The sequence below is a fragment of the Talpa europaea genome, assembly GCF_964194135.1.
Source record: "Talpa europaea genome assembly, chromosome: 3".
Taxonomy (NCBI): Eukaryota; Metazoa; Chordata; class Mammalia; order Eulipotyphla; family Talpidae; genus Talpa; species Talpa europaea.
Window position 1 is genome coordinate 5,471,254 of NC_140069.1, and position 17,611 is coordinate 5,488,864.

Genomic DNA, 17,611 nt, shown 5'->3' on the forward strand with positions numbered 1-17,611 from the left:
CTGAGCACGTGGAGCTTGTCACCAGGGAGGGCCAAAGGAGGGTTTGCAGCTTGGAAATGGGGAGGCCAGACTCCCAGAGGCCTGCCACTCTCCTTAGCCCTGCCTTTGTAACAAGGCCCTGTATCCACAAAATGGACTGGTTTGTTATCATTAAAAAGAACAAGGTTAATTACTAAGATGCAGAAATGTGTGTGAAAAAATCAAGGTAGAAAAGAAAAGGTCCCATAAAACATTAACACATAAGGAAACAAAAAACGATGCTTATAGACACACACACATTTTCTGGAAGGATCCAGAAGACACTGCAGAGTAAAAATGGAGTTTGCATATGCTTAGCAGTGAAGGAGTGAGCAGATAGGAGACCTGCTTTTCACTGTCCACCCTTCTGCCCAAATTCATGGTAACAGTGGAATGGCCAATATCCTACCAGCTTTGACTTACAGAAACAGAAACTTCATGTGGTCTTTTTTCTTGTTAAACTATAACCATATTTGACTTCTCCAAACGAAAAGAATGCTGGGGTCTGGAACTCAGTGGGCTAGGAGTTATATAGGCTCCAGAGAGTGGCCCATTGCATCCTGGCCCTGGCTGCCTGATGAGCTGAGCTGGTGAAGTGTGGGGGTGGGAGCAGTTCAGGGTCAAGATTATCTCGAATGGATTTGTCAGGAATGATACAGCTCAGACCCTGAACCACCTCTGCTCTACTGCAGCCTCAGTGTCCCAGTCTAACCCCTTTGAAGAGGTACCAGGATCAGCTACTGGCTGCTCACTGCACCACCCCAATATCCTGGGTTGCATTCACTTTGCTTCTATAGAATGGACAGGGGTGAAAGGGAAGAACTGCCACGCGGACACTGTGACCCACCTGACCAGTTGTCACGCAGGTGATGTGGTCGCTTGTCCAAGCATAGAAATCACAGGAGACCTCTGATCCCACTGTGGCCACCGTGAGGAAGCTGCAGGCCTCATCCAATGCACAGTCTGCAGGCACACTGGACAGTCACTGCCTGTCCCTGAGCTGGTGCTGAGTGCAGATGGACCCACACCCCAGCCCCTGCCCCCAGCGCACCCAAACACACATGCACAGAAATGCATATGCACAAAAACACACAAATACACATGAATTCACACATGAATACACAAAAATACGTGTGCAAACACACATGCATTTGCACAAGACATCTACTGAGCATGTGCTGTAGTAATCACTCTCTGTGCTGTGAAATCATTGCCCCTACCTGGCAAGTGAGAAAACTGAGACTCAGCTCCATACAGTGACTTACCCAAGGCAACATGGTTGCCATGCAGGAAAGCCAGAAGCCACATCTACAGACTAGGATTTAAGGGGCTAAGACGTCAAACCTACAGATGCACAGGCACTAAGCTGTATCTGCCTAAATTAAACCTTTCAGACGCTACTGCGTCTTTTCAGTGCAGGTGTTTTCAGTTTTACTCAGTTGGTTTTGCCAAGGTCAGCAGAGTCTATGTCTATACGGTTCTCCACAGGCCCACCTCCCCGCAACCCCATACCTGCTAAGCACTGCACCAGTGGGGATTCAGAACCAGGAACCCTGGACCTAACTGCCACAGCAACGTCAGCACTGTAGATCACGTTTGATTCTGGAACCTTCTCGAATTTCCGCATCACTGAAAGCAAAGCAGACTTGTGAAAGGGGACGCCCTGGCAGGTACAGAGCAGCTGCAGAGAAGCCAAACAGTGTCAGGTCAGGAAGCCACTCCCCATTCCCAGCCACTGGTCACACAAATGCCCAAAGACAGAGCTTCTGTCCAGCATGCAGCCTGCTGGCCCACACTGAGACCTGTCACTCTCCCAGTGTCCCTTTCTCCACCCCATTGTTGGAAGTAAAGGAAAATTTCATATGTGAGTCCTTACGACTCACTTATTTCTTTGATATTGAGTTTGCATCTAATTTTCTATTTCCCTATCCTTAGCTTTGAGGGAAAATTATATCCTACCAATATTTTATTAAAAATGTTCTTTCCATGACAACTTCAATTACTTCTGCAAATAGGTAAATTATTTTGAAACAGACCAACAGGTACACAGGGGATTATGTAAACCTATAAATGTGTCTCAGGCAATTGTTTGACAATATTTGTTTAAATGATATATCAGCATCTGCTTTTCAAGTTACCATGTACAGCCCGAGCTCCTTTCTGGCAGGAAACACATGGTCATATGCTATTGGAACTAGACAAGGGAGGAGAGCAGTAGGATTTCTCAAGGCTATGGGCTTGGAACTCACCCCCAAGCAAAAGCCTTGCAGGTAACTCTCAAGGAATGAGACTCATTTTACAAGCTAAGAATGTCCAGCAGGATCAGTAGTTTATGCTCTCAACCAACACGTCCAAAAGCACAAGGTTTAGTTTCGAGCAAACTAACTATATGCATGCACACTCCTCTGATGCTTCTAAGGGGGAGAAAAAAAAAGGATGTCTAGGTTTCTTTGATTCATGTCAGTAAAATTAAGCAATCTCTTCCTAGACTCTTGGGAAAAATTATTCCTTTGCGGGTGGGGTGAAAGAGAGGAGTGTGGGTAGAATAGAAATGACATGTTTCAAGACTTCAGAATTTTTATAAAGTAGGAAAAAATTCCAACTTTGCAAAGTGGTCCTTCCACCTGTCCTCAGCCCTCCACTCTCCCCTCTTCCTCTCTCTTTTATTTTCATGTTCCTGGGAATCTGGTTTGTAGAGACTCAAATTCCAGCCCAGTCAACACCAGCTCTGGGCAGCCTGTTGTCTCTAAGCTTAGCTGCACAGACCAGGAGCTCACAACATTCTGGGAGGCTAAATAGAGCTGGAAAGGTCTTTCGGTTCCCGATGAAAGTCTTCCCAGCAGCCACATGACAGTCAGTTTAGCTTTTCAGTTAGAAAACATGCTGGTTTCCACAAAAGCTTCACTGTGGTGATGGGAGCCCCACACGCAGCATTCTAAGGAGCCCCTGGACAAATACTGCAGCAGCCGTCCCTGACCTGGGCTGGCAATGACTGCATGGGCTGCTGAACTAGTCTGCAGATTTGTTGGTACAATTCCCACACGCCGAGCTTCTACTCGGAAGCTATTTACAAATGTCTCGGGAAAAAGTATTGAGGGTCAACAGCAGAGCCCATCACCGTATCTGACGGCGACTCCTGCTGTTTAGGTGCCTGTGACTTTCCAGACATGAGCAATGTTGGATAATGACAGGGATCTACTGTTCTATTTACTGAATGGTTGGATGGATGGAGTGTGGGAGGGTGGGTGGTGGTTGGATGGATGCAAGGATGGATGTGGGTGGAGGGGTGGGTAGATACATGGTGGACAAATGAATGACTACCAAGATCATTACAACACTGGAAACCTGGAGACAACACTATGAAGATGGTGTCATTCCAGCGGTGGCCATGATCCTATTTGGGCACTCAGCGTGGTCCACAAACAGTGCGCCGTGGGCCAGCAAGGAGCAGAAACAGAAAAGCAGATCCAGAACTAAAGAGATGTAGAACTTAAATATTTTCAGACTAATTTTGTGAATAAACAACCCAGCAAAGCTCCAGGGGACCACCGTGAGGGAGAGATTTAAGGTCAGGAGGCTGCAGGCAGCGGGCAAGAGTCCCAAGTCAGCAGGCAGCCCTCGGTGTTAACATTCTCATGGGACGATGTTGACCCTCCACGTCTCTGAGGCAGGCAGGAAGCCTGGGGGGACTGGGTATCAGAGAGGTTGAACAACTTGCCCTGGGTAGCCCAGCGAGCAAGTATGGAGACAAGACAGTCACTCAAGGAAAAATGCTGACCAGCTTTTCAGAGGAAGCTGCCCCCCAAAAGAGCCCTCTGCAGGTGGATTATTTCAAATTCCTTTCTTGGGCTCACTGAAGTATTTAGGGGTGATGTTTCAGGGTGTCTGAAACTTACTTTCCAATCATTGAAAAGAAAGCAAGAAAGAACAGAACACTAGCAATTTTTGGATGTAGGTGATGGGTATTTGTTCATTCTGCTATTCTTTCTACATGGATTAAGAATTTTCAAAACAAGAAGTTGGAGACAAATGCATCTCACACATCTCTTCCTCTCTAGAAAGGCCTTGAGCTCCCCCAGCCTCTCCCCAGCAATAGTGGCTGAAGCAAGCAGCACGTACTCAGGCACTGGGAGTCCGAGAGTGGAGCCTCCATTTCCGACCACGGCAGCCTCTGCCCCCCGATGTCCACACAGAAGGCCTTCCCGCTGCCACTGGCTCTCTGACTGGCCTGGTACTGGCCATCCTGGTCACACTGCAGGCCCAACTCATTCATCTGGCAGTCTGTGACACCTGGAACCAAGACACAGGCATAAGAATGAACACTGGCCCCTGGACAGGGACCCTCTCCTTCCTGCCCCCCCAGCCCCCCATGTTGAATGGGTGTCCATCTCACTGTCTAATCCAGACTCACAGTAGGTTGGAGCCCGGCAGTGTCTCTACCCTGAGCAAAGGACGACCCCAGGCCCTGTACAGCCACTCAGGGCCCTGGGCCAGGCCCCCCTCGTCTGCTCATGCTCCGGGGTCTGCTGCGTGTGCAATGCAGCACCTCCTCTGATGCCATTTGCTCAGTCTCTGCCCATCTGGTGTCTGCTCAGGACTCCCCAGTCATCAATGTGGCTGCTTGTCCACAGCCGTCAGCTCTCAACTCAATGCTCACTCCTGAGGGAAGCCCCGACCCTCCTGAAGTTCAAGGACACTGTCCTATCAGCTCGCGCTCGCCAGCACAGTGCTCGGCTAAGGTGCCCATTGTCTGTGCGAATGAGGGTGTGCCAAAGGCTCCCGGTGGGCAGCAGCCTGATCTGGTCCACTTTCTGCTGTGCCAGGTGTCCGGCTCAGTGTCTGACACATAACGCAAGTCTCCCAATCACTAAACACAACTTGCATCCACGGACAACTACTTCTGGTCCATGCGCGAGCTATTCCTCGGCCGGAAGCTCCCCTCAACCTGAGCCCCACTTGCCTTTCACCAGCTGCTGTACCAGCACCTGCCATCGACCTCCAGGAGAGGACTGTGCCACCACAGCAGAGTTACACCATACAGAGCCTCTTTTCCTAGCAAGTCCAAGCCCTACCAGAGTCCAAAGGGGTGTATCTTTGCTTGCTTGACACACCCGGCATCTATACGACACAAAGAGGCGCTCGATGGGTTTATGAAGAACGATATCAAGGGGGAACAGCCTGACTTGATCCTGCAGGGCTGGGAAGCAGATGAAAGACATTCTTTAACAGCAGCCCAGGGACTGGAGAACACTAACTGGTCTCATTTTCTATATTTTGAGGCCAATAATTTTATGACTGACTATTGATTAGTAACTTTGTGTGTGTGGTGAGGTTAGCACGGGTGCTTTAGAATGTTTTTCATGCCATATATGCAGTGCATGCAAAACGCATCAATAGCTAAGTGGGTGGGGGGGTGGGGTGGGAGGAGAAGGGGTAAAAAAGGAGGCAGAGAGCTCGGGAAGGATGCAGAGGCTGCTTGGTTATCAACACAGCCTCAGAATCACTCACTGGACCCAGATGTTTAGGAACTAGAGAAGTATTTTTAAGTGAAAACTACAATACAGAGCTCAAGTATACAGAAGAATGTGATTCTGTGATGGCGCCACATCTTTTAAAGCTTGGCAAACCCTCCTGTGTTCCTCTCCCCTCTGAGTCCCTCTAAGAACACAGACCAGGTCACGCAACGGAGGAACGGCAGCGTTCATGTCACGGAGATGCTCTTAGTCTCACACAGACCCTTCACACACATCCACCCCCACCCTGGAGACACAACCACTGAAATTATTCTACTAGGAAGAAGTCTGGAGGGGGAAGGATGTGACACTACCCTGTAGAGGTGCAATCAGAGCTCACCCCCAAAAGTGGGATAGTTCACCTTAAAGCTTTGTGTTCCTCTCAACCACTTTAATGGATTCCATTCTGCTATAAACTGAAGGCTCGGGCCCCCTAGATTCATCAGGTGAAGCTCTAGCCCCAGTCTGAGGCATTTGGAGACAGAATCTTTCAGAGACTATTCAGTTTAACGAGATCATGAGGGTGGGGGCCCAGGTGAGATTAGCGCCCTCTGAGAAAGTAAGACACAGGAAATCTCCCGCTCCATGTGCCCCAGGCCGTGTGTGCACATAACCGAGAGGAGAAGGCTGGCCAAGAACCATCCATGCTGGCGCCCTGAGCTTGGATTTGCAGCCTCTAGAGCCGCGAGGAGCAAATGTTTGTGGTTAAAGCCAGGCTGCCGGCAGCTATTTACTCACAGCAGCCCAAACTGGCTAAAATGCTTCACAACCGCCCTGTGCTTGAGATATCAGCGGCCCCATGAGATAGGTGAGGGAGTTGACATCCAGAGGAGGAAAGAGACTTGGCCCAGGTCCCAGAGCGTAGGAGGGGAGCCTGAACTAGGCCAGCTGGAGCTAAGCCTCAGCCCCTTCCTGTCCCCCATCATCCCTGCAACCCCCTCCACAAACAAGTCTCAGTATGATGCATCCGCCCCCTTGTAGGAAGCGTTCCTCCAGCAGGGCACTAGCACCCCCAGCCTCCAAGCCACAGAGAACCCCGTCCCTGTGTGCAGAACGAGGGCGACCTCAGATGTCAAGACACTCAACTTCCCTGCCAAAGAGGTTCTGTTCCAGGAGGAACAACAGACTCCCAGCCGATACCTGCCCTTTTCCCGTTACTTCCCTGGAATTACTACCCTCTTACCACTGCCCCCCTAACCAAGGCAAACCACCCTGATCAGAGGAGGTGACTTGATTACTTTTAACTAATTATTTTAAGAGTCTAAAAACTATTCTGGGGGCCTTCCTGGTGGCACAAGGGATTAAGCATCAGCGCTAAGAAGCTATCTGCAGCCACCACACCAGGAGTTCGATCCCTGGCCAGGGAGGTGACCCACATGGCACAGCAGACTTCTCCCATCTCACCCACTGCTCCCCTCAGCAGTGTATTTCAGTCAGTCTGCCTGTTCTGCTCCCCGCTCTGTTTCTGGTGAATCCTCTCACCCCCTGCACCTCTGGCCTGTACCCCAGCTCTTGCATGCATGCATGCATAAATAAATCTTTAAAAAAAATGAAAACTATTCTAATCTCAAGCAGTAACAAGTTTGCCTCATGTTGACACAATTTCAAACTGGCACAAAAAGATGCCTATCAGCTGTGGGTTCTCACTAGGAAAAACCCAGCCATACCCAGGTGATGATCAGCAAGGAGGCCAAGTGAAACCACCTGACCTCCGGGAAGGCCCCAACGCACACCACGCGCCAGACGACAGGCCGGGGGCGCTGCAAGCCACGCGATGTGACAACTGTATGTGGAAAGATCTTCCATGTCTCAACCTGATAAGGGTGACATCCAAAAACCAGAAGTTTCAGAATCAGACAACACTCAGGTTAAGGACCAGTTATATCACTTCCTAACTCAGAGGCTTGGGCTAAAGCACTCCTCTAAGCCCTAGTCTTCCTGTCTGTAAAAACTGAGCCAAGAACGTTTACCTAGAAGGGCAGTTGGCAGGAGTGAATGAGATGGCACAAGTACAATGTCAGGCTGAGATCCTGGCAGGGTCTAGGCAATCAAAGATGGTGGCCAATCTTCTCAAGAGGCATTTGGCCTCCACTCAAGAGGCATTTGGCAATGTCTGGGGGCATATGTGGTTGTCACAACTCAGGTAGGGTACCTAGGATCTAGTGGTTAAGGGTCTGAGAGGCTGCTAAATAAGTATCTTGCAATACAGGTGACAGCCCCCCAAAATGGAGAATTATTTGATGCCAAATTTCAAAGTGCCCAGGATGGGCACCCTGAGGTGTTCCCCTTGCTTTGGAAGGTTTCTCTTTCTAAGAAGGGCCCTGAAGAGCTTACAGTGAGTCTGGCTGAAAGCTCCAACAGAAACAGTCTTTCTGCCCACCGGGCATGGGACACAGGCCAGGCTGCCCGCCCGCTCTTGGTAGAAGCCAACGGGACAGGGAATGCAGCGCTCATCCTGCGAGTAGCTCCCTTCAGGACACTTCACTAGGAGAGAAAACAGAGAAAGGATGTTAGAGACAAGACAACTGCTCCACAGAGACAACCTTAGAACACGCAGGGCCCGTGACATCCATCCCGCATGAGCGCTCCCTCCCTTACAAAGGCCCGTCGAGACCCCGGGTGCCTGGACTCTCAGAGCTGAGGGTAGCTGTGAGCACAGGAGCCAGGGCCTTCTCTCCAGAGCTGACGGGCTGTTGGGACTTGAGGATACCAGGTAGGAATTCCAGATGTAAGTGAAATGCAGCAGGAAAGGCAGGCCTCTCTCAGGGTGACCCCTGAGACCACATGGCGAGGCGCTCCGGGGCCAGGGTGTCGGAGAGGATTCCAGGCAGGGGGAAACAGGAAGAGCAGAATCCTGGGGCAGGCATGAGTCTGGGATGTCAAGGAATGGGCAGAGGAAAGCAGAGCCAGCTGTGAAGCCAGAGCTCAGTGGACAAGGGAAGGTGGACGGGGATGAAGCTGGAGTTGGAACGAGGCGCATCCATCCCTACAAAACCACGGTAGCAATTCACAAAGTTTACTAAGGACATGGTGGGGGGCAGTGGGGGGCGGGTGTAAACTTTGGGGTGGACAGATGGCTGCAGTCCCTTCCCCACTAGACCTAAAAGACTGTGGACGTCCCCGAAGCTCCATTTTCTCCTCTGTGAAATGCAGCTAGCAATACGATCTTGCTGAAATAGCGATGATGCAGAGAAAGCACCCGTCACAGTGCCAGACCTGACCATGGGCTCACCGCACGGTCCAGTTTCTATGCTGGAGGAGCCCTTCCTTGTAGCCAGAGTCCACACGGGTGCTGCCCCACCAGTGCCCGTGCTGGGGGCAGTGCCAACAATTCAGAGCCATCTCACCTGACCCATGTGGGCTCCCTGCTGCTCGCTCACTGATGGCATTCAGACCTGGGATGAGGGTCAGGTGAGTGAGAGGCCCGGACATGGGATGATGGAGGCCTTCATGGCCAGAGTGGTTGGGTTTTGGCTACTCAGAAATGCCCTTCAAGGACCCTAGGAGTGAGGGCTCTGTGCTGTGGATGCCCCGCTCAGCTCCCTCTGTTCCCCCATGGTCTGCCAGCTCTCAGTTCTGTCCAGACTTGAGCACTTCCAATCCCTCCTAATTTGCCTCCTCTCGTAAGGTCTGGAACTGAGAAGCCAGAAACCCAAACCAGAGGGACAGAGGTTCCTAAGTTAAAGTCGGAGGAGCTCTGTCCTATGAAAGAAGGTGAACTTGGCCACAGCGATTCTATGGTGGGGGAGGGGCTCTTTTTGCTTTCTTTCCCAGGCCAGGCTTGGGTTACCAGCTTCCAGAAGTGTGTGTGACACAATGAAGGAGCAGCTGAAAGCAGGGAGCTCTGTGTGCTGGGTACGCCCAGGCCTTCCACAGCACTCCAGGCGCTCGTGCATAGCCCACTTCACGGAGGAGAAAGATGATCCTCGGGACACTAACACACCTCCCTGGCGTGCTTTTCTGCCAAGGGCAGTAGGAAATAAGAATACAGGGCACACCAAGCACAGTGCCCAGCGTTTCGGCACGTTAGCGCCCAACCCCATCCTCGGCTGGAGAAAACTGATGTGCGAGGTCAAGCTGGACCCGGGGACAGACCCCCTTCTCTCCAAACCAGACTTGTTCCTCTGCCCGCCCATCCAGCCACCCTCCTCTAGAGAAGGAAGCGCAGCCAGACATGTGGGACAGGGAGGCTACGAGGGCACATCCCGGGGTGACTGTCTCTGCACAGCTCAGCTCGGCTCGTCTGAGTCAATCAGAAACTCCAGGCACATCCTGGAAACTGAAAGCTGAGATCTGCTCCCTCCGAGAGCAGGTTTCACTACTTCTATGAGTCAGGCGCTTGAGCTCCTCTATATTTTAACCCCAGAACAATGGCTGTGTTTTTCAAGTCATCTCCAAGTACACTGAGAGGAAAACAAAACCCATCCTGAGTCAGCCGCCTCTAAAGCCCAAGGGGCAGGTGACGGGTAGACAGAAGAGAACCTGCCAGCAACTCCCCCCGTGCTCCGACGTGTGCGCCATTTCTCCTCAGGCTTCCTCCCCATGCCTGATGTCCAGAAAGACTCATCCTGCCCTCGGCGCTGGGTCCCCTGAAAGACTCTTGAGTCCACTGCAAGACGGGGCCTAACCATCCATGAAACCTGTCCAGGAAAATCACTGCCAAACCCCTGTGGTCGCAGTGCCCTCCTTGGGAAACTGCAGCAGCTTGGTCTATCGGAGTTGGACAGTTTCTCAAAGCTTCAGGGTTATGCCATCCCTCCTGCAGAGCACAGAACAGAGTTTGGAATCAGATAGAGGGGAGTTTAAGTCTCAGCACTGCCCACCATGGCAGAGCAGGAGCTGAGTGTGCTGCATGAAGGATGGGCTTTGTGTCGACATCCCAGGCCATGCAATGCACAGCCCCCAGGAAACAGGTGTTAACACCACTTCGTTCCAGGTGCTGCTTTATGGGGACCCAAGATCCCCCCTATGGAAGGTGCCGGAGCTGGGACTTGAACCCTGAGCCTCCTGACATCAAGGAGCAGTTTCCTAATTCTTTTAACAGGATGCCCCTGGCTGCCTCTCTGGGCAGCCCATGGCGGAAACTCAGCAGCAAACAGATGAGGGCACCCATGTGGGAGAAAGCTGGGCTCCGGGGCTGCGTGCGGGGCCTTTCGAACCGGCGGAGTAGGGCCTGGCTGGTGTGTGACTGACTGCTCACTCTGAGTCAGTGAAAGTCAGCTGAAAAACAGAATTTGGGTGTTTTTGGAGCTAGGATTGGCAAACTGCAGCCCAGGGGCCAGATTCAGCTCGACTTCTGTTTGGCAAATAAAGTTTTCTTGGAATGTGGCCACATTTTTCCCTGACAACGGATGAGCTGAGTCATCAAGACAAAAACCATATGGTCCAGAAGGCCTAAAAGACTTGTTCTCCTGACCTTTGCAGGAAGAGTTGGCCAAGCCTGTTCTAGAGCAAGTGCCGTTTGGCACCGGCCCTCCAGCTGCCCCTTCCCCAGCGCCAGCCTACGGCTCTGAAGTCCACTGAGTTGGGGTCCGGTGGAGTCCCAGCACCCCTACTGGTTGGCACCCCTCAGGCCAGACTCCGCGCCCCCTACTCGGTTTCCGCTGCCCGCCCAGCACTGGGCCCCTGCCCCCACAGACAAGCAAGGTGAGGGTCAGCTCTCCAGTAGGGCCCCGAAAGGAAACCGGGTCATCCTCAAGCTCTGAGTCAGGTGGGGTTCTCTGGCCTCCCCTGGACCCGCACCCCCACCCTCTCCAGCCGCTCCATTCCCAGCTCCATGCTCAGGGGCGCTCTAAGTGTAGCTCCTGCACCCCACACCTGCTCCATCTGGGATGGTGATAAGCAGGCTCCTGGACCCTCTCCCCTGATAGACAGACAGACAGACAGACACACCCACACACACACACACACTAATTCAGGGTCCCCAGCTGTAGAACCCAGAACTTTTCACCTAAATCCGAGAGCACAGTGGAGGCAGCGTCAGGGCCAGGCCCTGGAAGGCAGCACCATTCACTCCTGTGGCATTTTTTGCTGGGGCAGCTCTGGTGAGGTGGACAGAAGGTGAGCTATGGCCTCGGAGAAGCTGGGGTTGCCCCCCGCACCCCACATCGGTTATGTCACTCAGGTCCCTTGTTTGAGTCAACTCTGCTCTGGGCGCCAAGATAAGTGGTCTCATTTCATCCAAGTCTCAACGTTCCTCTGTCGAGTGGGGGTACAGCCACGGGGCTGCGGGGAGAGTGACAGGCCTGGAAGGTGCACTGGAAAGAGCAGAGTGCCCGGGAGACATGGCGGGAAGTGCCGGAGTCCCCGCTCCTGTGTGCGGACTCTGCTGCTTCTGAAATCCTGCGTGGGCTCAGAGCTGGCACCGGCGTCGTGAGAGGAAGACGCATCAGCTTTGTGTTGCCCCCAATACAGGTAATGGGAACATTCGACACAAAGCAAAGCAAGAAACATCTTTCAATAAAATGGCCTCTCTGCCTGCCCGTGATGCCACACGGCGGGAGACTGCTCCTCCCGGGGCTCTAGGACCTTGGGTAGGAGACAGGACAATGTTCCCCAAAACTTCCCTGTCCTAACCCTGCAGCCTGAGGTCAAGGGAGGTCACAGGGCAAAGGACATGAGGGGTGCAGAAGGTCACTAATGAGCTGAGCCTCAGACAGGGCGGCCCTGGAGCTCCTTAGAAGTGAGAGAGCCCGAGGGAGCCGCCACTAGGGGTGGGCCGGAGAGTGAGAGCGCGTGGTTGTGGGGCTGAAGGAAGGAAGGCAGCAGCCAACAGGAGAGGGCAACAGCAGGGAGCTGGAAGAGGGGGGCTGCCGAGGGCCTCGCAGGAACTCAGGCCGGATGGTGACCCGAGTCAGAAGCAGAACTTCGGGGCCATAGGAGGATCTGAGCGTGTGGATTTCAGGCACTAAGTGTCTGCCACGGTGGCGACGGGAAACTCGGCCTCCCTTGCTGGGATTTGCTGCTACCTTCAGTGAAAATAAGCCCTGAAACTGCTTGTGTGGGAGGGAAGGACACCCCAGGAACAGCCACCAGGACCGCCTCCTGGGCCCCCAGCCTAGGCCATCAAGAATTAGGAGCAAGGGCCCTTCACACATCGGGGTTCTTCCATCATGCCAGCAGCACCCCTAGTTTCAGCTGCCACCTCCTGGGTGACGGCACGGCCACGCAGAATGGATGTCTGAGGGGCTTTTGCTGAATTAATGAATGAACAGTTCTCCCTCGACGCCCAGAGTAGCCCTCCCGTGCTCCGGCGCCCTCCCGCACCTCACGGGGACAGGGGAACCTACCGCACCCCAGGGGTTCCTGGATGTTGTTGCCGGGGGTCAAGACTCGGTGGAATCCTTCCAAGCACCCAAACCATGTCCTCGCGGAGGTCCCAAAACTGTCCCCCTGGGGGAAGCGGATGGAGGTGTCTGCTGGGAAGGTCTTGGAATCCAGATGGAGCTGGAAGGCACCGCTTTGGACCACCTCTGCGAAGGCCCCGACAAGGCCCACTAAGGCCACCTCTGCAAGACAGGCCAGGGCGAGAAAGGGGACGCTGTCATCACCTGGCACCTCACCTTGTGGCAGGAGAAACTGAGGCCCAGAGAAGGGGACTGATTGACCTCAGGTCACACAGGAATCAGAAGCACAACCTTAACCAGGGACTTTGCTCCCGGTCTCTGCTCCTGCCACGTCCGGGAGATACCCTTGGTCTAGGGCAGCCTGTCTCCAGTCACCAATCTAAGCGGGGTGTGCAGATAGCAACTGTGCCAATACTCTATCCTCCTGCCCTGCCCTGCCCCCCACCCCAGCACCACCACACAATCCACTGCTCCCCTTAGATCTTCCTACCCTCCCGAGAGACCTCATCACAACTGTCCTCTTTCAAAGAGTGTGAATTGTGTGTCTATAGTGTAAGTGTCTGAGACGCTTTCTAATGGGAATAAATACATTATAAACCAGCAGAGACTCCTCCCCGGCCCCACTGGTCTTCACAGTGCCCCCTCTCTGCACCCACAAAATCAGAATTGAAAGCTGTCCACGGACATGCCATCAGGTGACACCTCTGCAGACGAGTAAGCGATGGCTGAGAACATGTTTCAGGATCAGGTTGCACCAGGCCCAGGGCCCTGCAGGACGGCCCTGGGCATCTCTGTTCCCGCTGATGGAGGAGGAAACTGAGGCCTCACCCAAGACTCCAGAGGCGTCAGGCAACAGATGGTGGGGGTCGTACCAATATCGTGCAAGGTAGGAAGAGAGGCTGTGGGTGCCTCCTCCAGCTGCAGTCTCCACGTGACATTCACTCCCAAGAGCTCCCTGCTCACACACTCCACCTGCACTGTGGCGTCATCGCAGACAGGGATGGAAACGGGGGACCCCAAGGTCTTCATCTACAGGGAGACGAAGCCTCCAGTTCAGAACACAGAGCAGAGGCTGGCTCCGTGGGGCTGTCCCAAGAGCCAGAGCTTCTGCTGTCATTTTCTGCAGCCTTGCTGGGCCCCCCAGGGGTCAGGCATGAGCAACCCATTTCCCCAGTGGGGTCCATCAGTCAGGCCCACGAGAAGTGCTTTAAACATATTTAGTCTCCAGAACAACCTTCGCAATCCGCACTATCTCGCCCCGAGAACAGACGGGGATTTGCATCAGAGAGGCTGGGAACTGCCCAGCATTGCACAGACAGTGAATGGCAGGGTGGGGACTTCCCCCCACCTTGGGCCCCCCATTTGGGAGTTCTGGACCTCTCTGCAGAGTGTAAATGGCAAAGGCTTTGGATGCACATATTATCTCACATCACCCAGCCTCCCAGGTAGGAGCCTCTGGGCCTGGCCACCCTGGTGGGGAGCAGGGGGCAAGATTTGAACCCAGAGGCATCTGACTCAAAGGCTTGTAAGTATCTGCAAGTATCAGCTCCAAATTAAAGACACCCACCTCGACCTGAGGGGCTCCATCTGGTTCACCTGACACCCTTTCCTGGAAACTACGAGTAAGTAGCCCCCCCCACCCCAGGTCGCCATGGGTCTTCAGCATGGTTCTTAGCACCAGGTGGGGGGATTCTGGGACACTGCCCCCTCACTGTATAAGACTTCCTTTCCCACCTCGGTGAATAGCATCCAGCCACTTCCAGCTGTGTGGCCTGGCCAATTACTCCTCTCCCCTCATCTACAGAGAGGTAACAATAGCCATAACCCTGTGGACATGGCCAGGCTAATCCATGCCAGCAACCACGGGCGAGCCCTGCACACAGCGAGTGCTCAGCACACAGGATGGCCAGTGATGACAGGGTACAGCTTCCACCTCCGCAGCTGCATAATTAGCCTCGGCTGAGTGAGCTTCTCACCCCAGGCTAATCCCTGGAGCCCCAAGACTTTCTGAGGACCCACTCACAGGGGAGCCAGGCACACACCTGGATCTGGCAGAAGCCCCGAGCCGTGAGCTCATCCAGCACGAAGACCCGGAAGGCTTGCAGCAAGCCTGCGTAGTCCGCACTGCACATCTTCTCGGGCGGGAGCTGCAGCTGGATCTGCCCCTGGGTCTGCAAGGTCTGCCACAGCTGGGGCCCTGCGGGCAAGTGCCAGAGGTCAGCAGTCACAGGCAGAAGGCCCACAGGCTACTTTTCTTGTTGGGTTTTTCCCTGTTACAGTAACCCTTCTGCACTGCCACCTTGCTCTGTCATCCTCTGTGTCTAAACCCCTCTGAGCATGAAGGCTTGCCTCTGAAATTATTCAGCAAATGCCCAGCAAGTCGGCCCTTCATCAGCTGCGACACCAGCTGCTTTACATTTGGGGACCCTGGACCCACTATAAAGGGTTTTGCTGGTTCTGATTAGACACCATAGTCTATGAGAAAGGCATACCTTAAAGTGGTTGTTCAGTGCACACGGACAAACGTGGACAAAGATACAGGGCAGCCCTGCAACCCACTTCCAGAGTCAATACCCACCCCTCTCCTCCCCCAAGTCCCTTGCTCTAGATCCACCCTGACTAGCCTGTCTTGGTTTCAGCTTTGGCCACTCTGTCATAGTGAGAGGGAGAGGCCATTTACTTGTCCAAATTGTATGTGCAACTTTTTCCAGAGAGCATTCTCCATCCCAGAATGCTTTGCTGCAAATGCTGTCCTTTGACAGCCACTCAGCACCTGTCACAATCAGTCCATGATCCACACTACAGTCCCAAATGCCCGCCTACTGTCCTGGTGTGCCCAGTGGCAGGCCCCAGCATCCACCCCTGCCCTGCCTGGCTGTGGGTAACCTCGCCAGTTCCTGCCTTGGCGTATGCAGCCAGAGCCTGGGCTGGTCAACCATGGTAACCCGCATAGCATGGACACCTGCATACTGACCACAGCCCTGTTGCCAAGGCCTCCCAGGAGGGATGCCACGATGGCAGCTGTCCCAAGGAGCAGAGTGTGGGCCATGAAGCAGCTCTACTCCTTCTAGAAGAAGGCCCTCCCCTCTGCTCCCAATGCCACCTGGTTTACCATGGAGATGCTACACTTTTGACAGGGGAAAATGAAGCTCCACAGTCCCAGGTCCTGCATGGAAGTGGGGTGAGAGCAGACACCCCAAGGCCACTCACGCTGGCAGGCTTGGGGCTGTGGCGGCGGTGACACCCATTGTCTTCCCTGCAGGTCGCACTCCAGCGGCCCCACCAGGAACGCACTCCGGTAGCCCTGGCGGCAGTGAAGCTGGCACTGCTGGACGGGGGCTCCTCCTGGGCCTGAGGCCTGCTCGCACAGGAGCACACCTGCAGCCACCTCTGACACGTTGAAGGGCAGTGGGCACTGTGCACCTGGGATGGTGGAAGAGGGGCTAGCACAGACGCAAGTTTCCACGTCGCGAGGGTCACGGGCAACCACATCCCCCCAGAGCTTCCTGCCTCCCATCCCATGCTCCAGGCACCCCATCCTCGGCAAAGGAGCTGAGCAGAACCCTCCAGGCTGGGGAGCCCTCGGGGGCTCGGGACTTACTCTCACAGGCAGGCTGTCCCCCAGCCACGCGGGTCCCGGGCACCTCCTCGCCGCTGCCCAGCACACACCAGCAGCTGCCCTGGGCCGGGTCACACTGCACTGGGGAGAAGTCTCTGTCTTCTGCCCTGCAAGTTGGGGCGGGGCCTGGGCCAGTGCTCCCGGGGAAGAGTCCATCGTGGAGTGCTTCACAGAGGCCCGGGCCTTGACACAAAGACAAGCCAGATGGGGTGGAGGCCCACGCAGCCTGGAGGCTGCCACAGCCCCGCTGTCCCCAGCATCACCCACCACCTGCCTGCACGATCCTCGGGCCCTGGACTGCCTCCCACTGGGGTGTTGGATTAGGACAAGGCAAAACCCAGGCTTTGCTGAGCTCTGGACTCCACTACACCCACACCCGCATGCACACTCACTCACACATGCACACACAAACACACAGATACACACGCATACTGCCTGTGCTCAAGATAGAATCTTAAAGGAGATTTGGCATGCGAGTGATTATTGTTCAGAGGTCGGGGGGCAATAGCATCTATGGTGCCAAAGCGGCAGAACTGGGGGGCACAGTCAGCCTGGGTCACCATACCCAGTGCTCCCGGGAAGCCTGGGGCAGAGGAGGGGGCTACTCACACAGACCACTGCCGTTCGTGCCAGGCCACACCCCCTCTCCTGAGGCCTGGTCCACGCACCAGATGCCGCCTTCCGCAGCCTGCCGCCGGGCGTACTGCCCTGTCTGAGACAAAGCCACCGGGCCGGTGAGCAGGTATGAGGAATGTTCCTTCTCAGACTTCTGACAACGGCCTCTCCAAATGCGGGGGATGGGTGCACAGCGCTGTCCTAACTAGGGCCAAACCCCTGGCTACCCCCGGAAGCAGGGCCACAGTCGTCAGTTTATGTCACTGGGGGCCGAGACGGGAATGGCTGGGGAGGGCCGGGGTCTCAACCCCAAAGCCCAACCACTCCTCTAGCCCCCCAATTCAGGAAATGCTTTGCAACAAGCTTCCCAGAGGGAGGAACCAGAGGCATGCATGGCAGGGAATAAAGAAAACACCTCAGCCCCCAATTCTGGGTCGCACCTGGGCCCCGCCTGGCTCCTCCCAGGCCAGCTGGGGAACACTGGGCAGGCCTCCGTTGTC

The 17,611-nt window shown here is 54.4% G+C and overlaps 1 protein-coding gene across 1 annotated transcript in view; it reads right to left on the reverse strand.

The window, feature by feature from the left end:
* Window positions 1-17,611, reverse strand: part of TG (thyroglobulin) — a gene marked incomplete at its 5' end in the record, with an annotated part of 169,129 nt that overhangs the window by 126,917 nt on the left and 24,601 nt on the right. Inside the window, 10 exons of the mRNA XM_084229744.1 lie at window positions 866-981; window positions 1,531-1,647; window positions 4,138-4,308; window positions 7,866-8,015; window positions 12,821-13,039; window positions 13,750-13,906; window positions 14,920-15,074; window positions 16,088-16,300; window positions 16,479-16,679; window positions 17,106-17,208. Of these exons, the coding sequence (XP_084085870.1) occupies window positions 866-981; window positions 1,531-1,647; window positions 4,138-4,308; window positions 7,866-8,015; window positions 12,821-13,039; window positions 13,750-13,906; window positions 14,920-15,074; window positions 16,088-16,300; window positions 16,479-16,679; window positions 17,106-17,208 (1,602 nt within the window). The remainder of the gene's footprint in view (window positions 1-865; window positions 982-1,530; window positions 1,648-4,137; window positions 4,309-7,865; window positions 8,016-12,820; window positions 13,040-13,749; window positions 13,907-14,919; window positions 15,075-16,087; window positions 16,301-16,478; window positions 16,680-17,105; window positions 17,209-17,611) is intronic.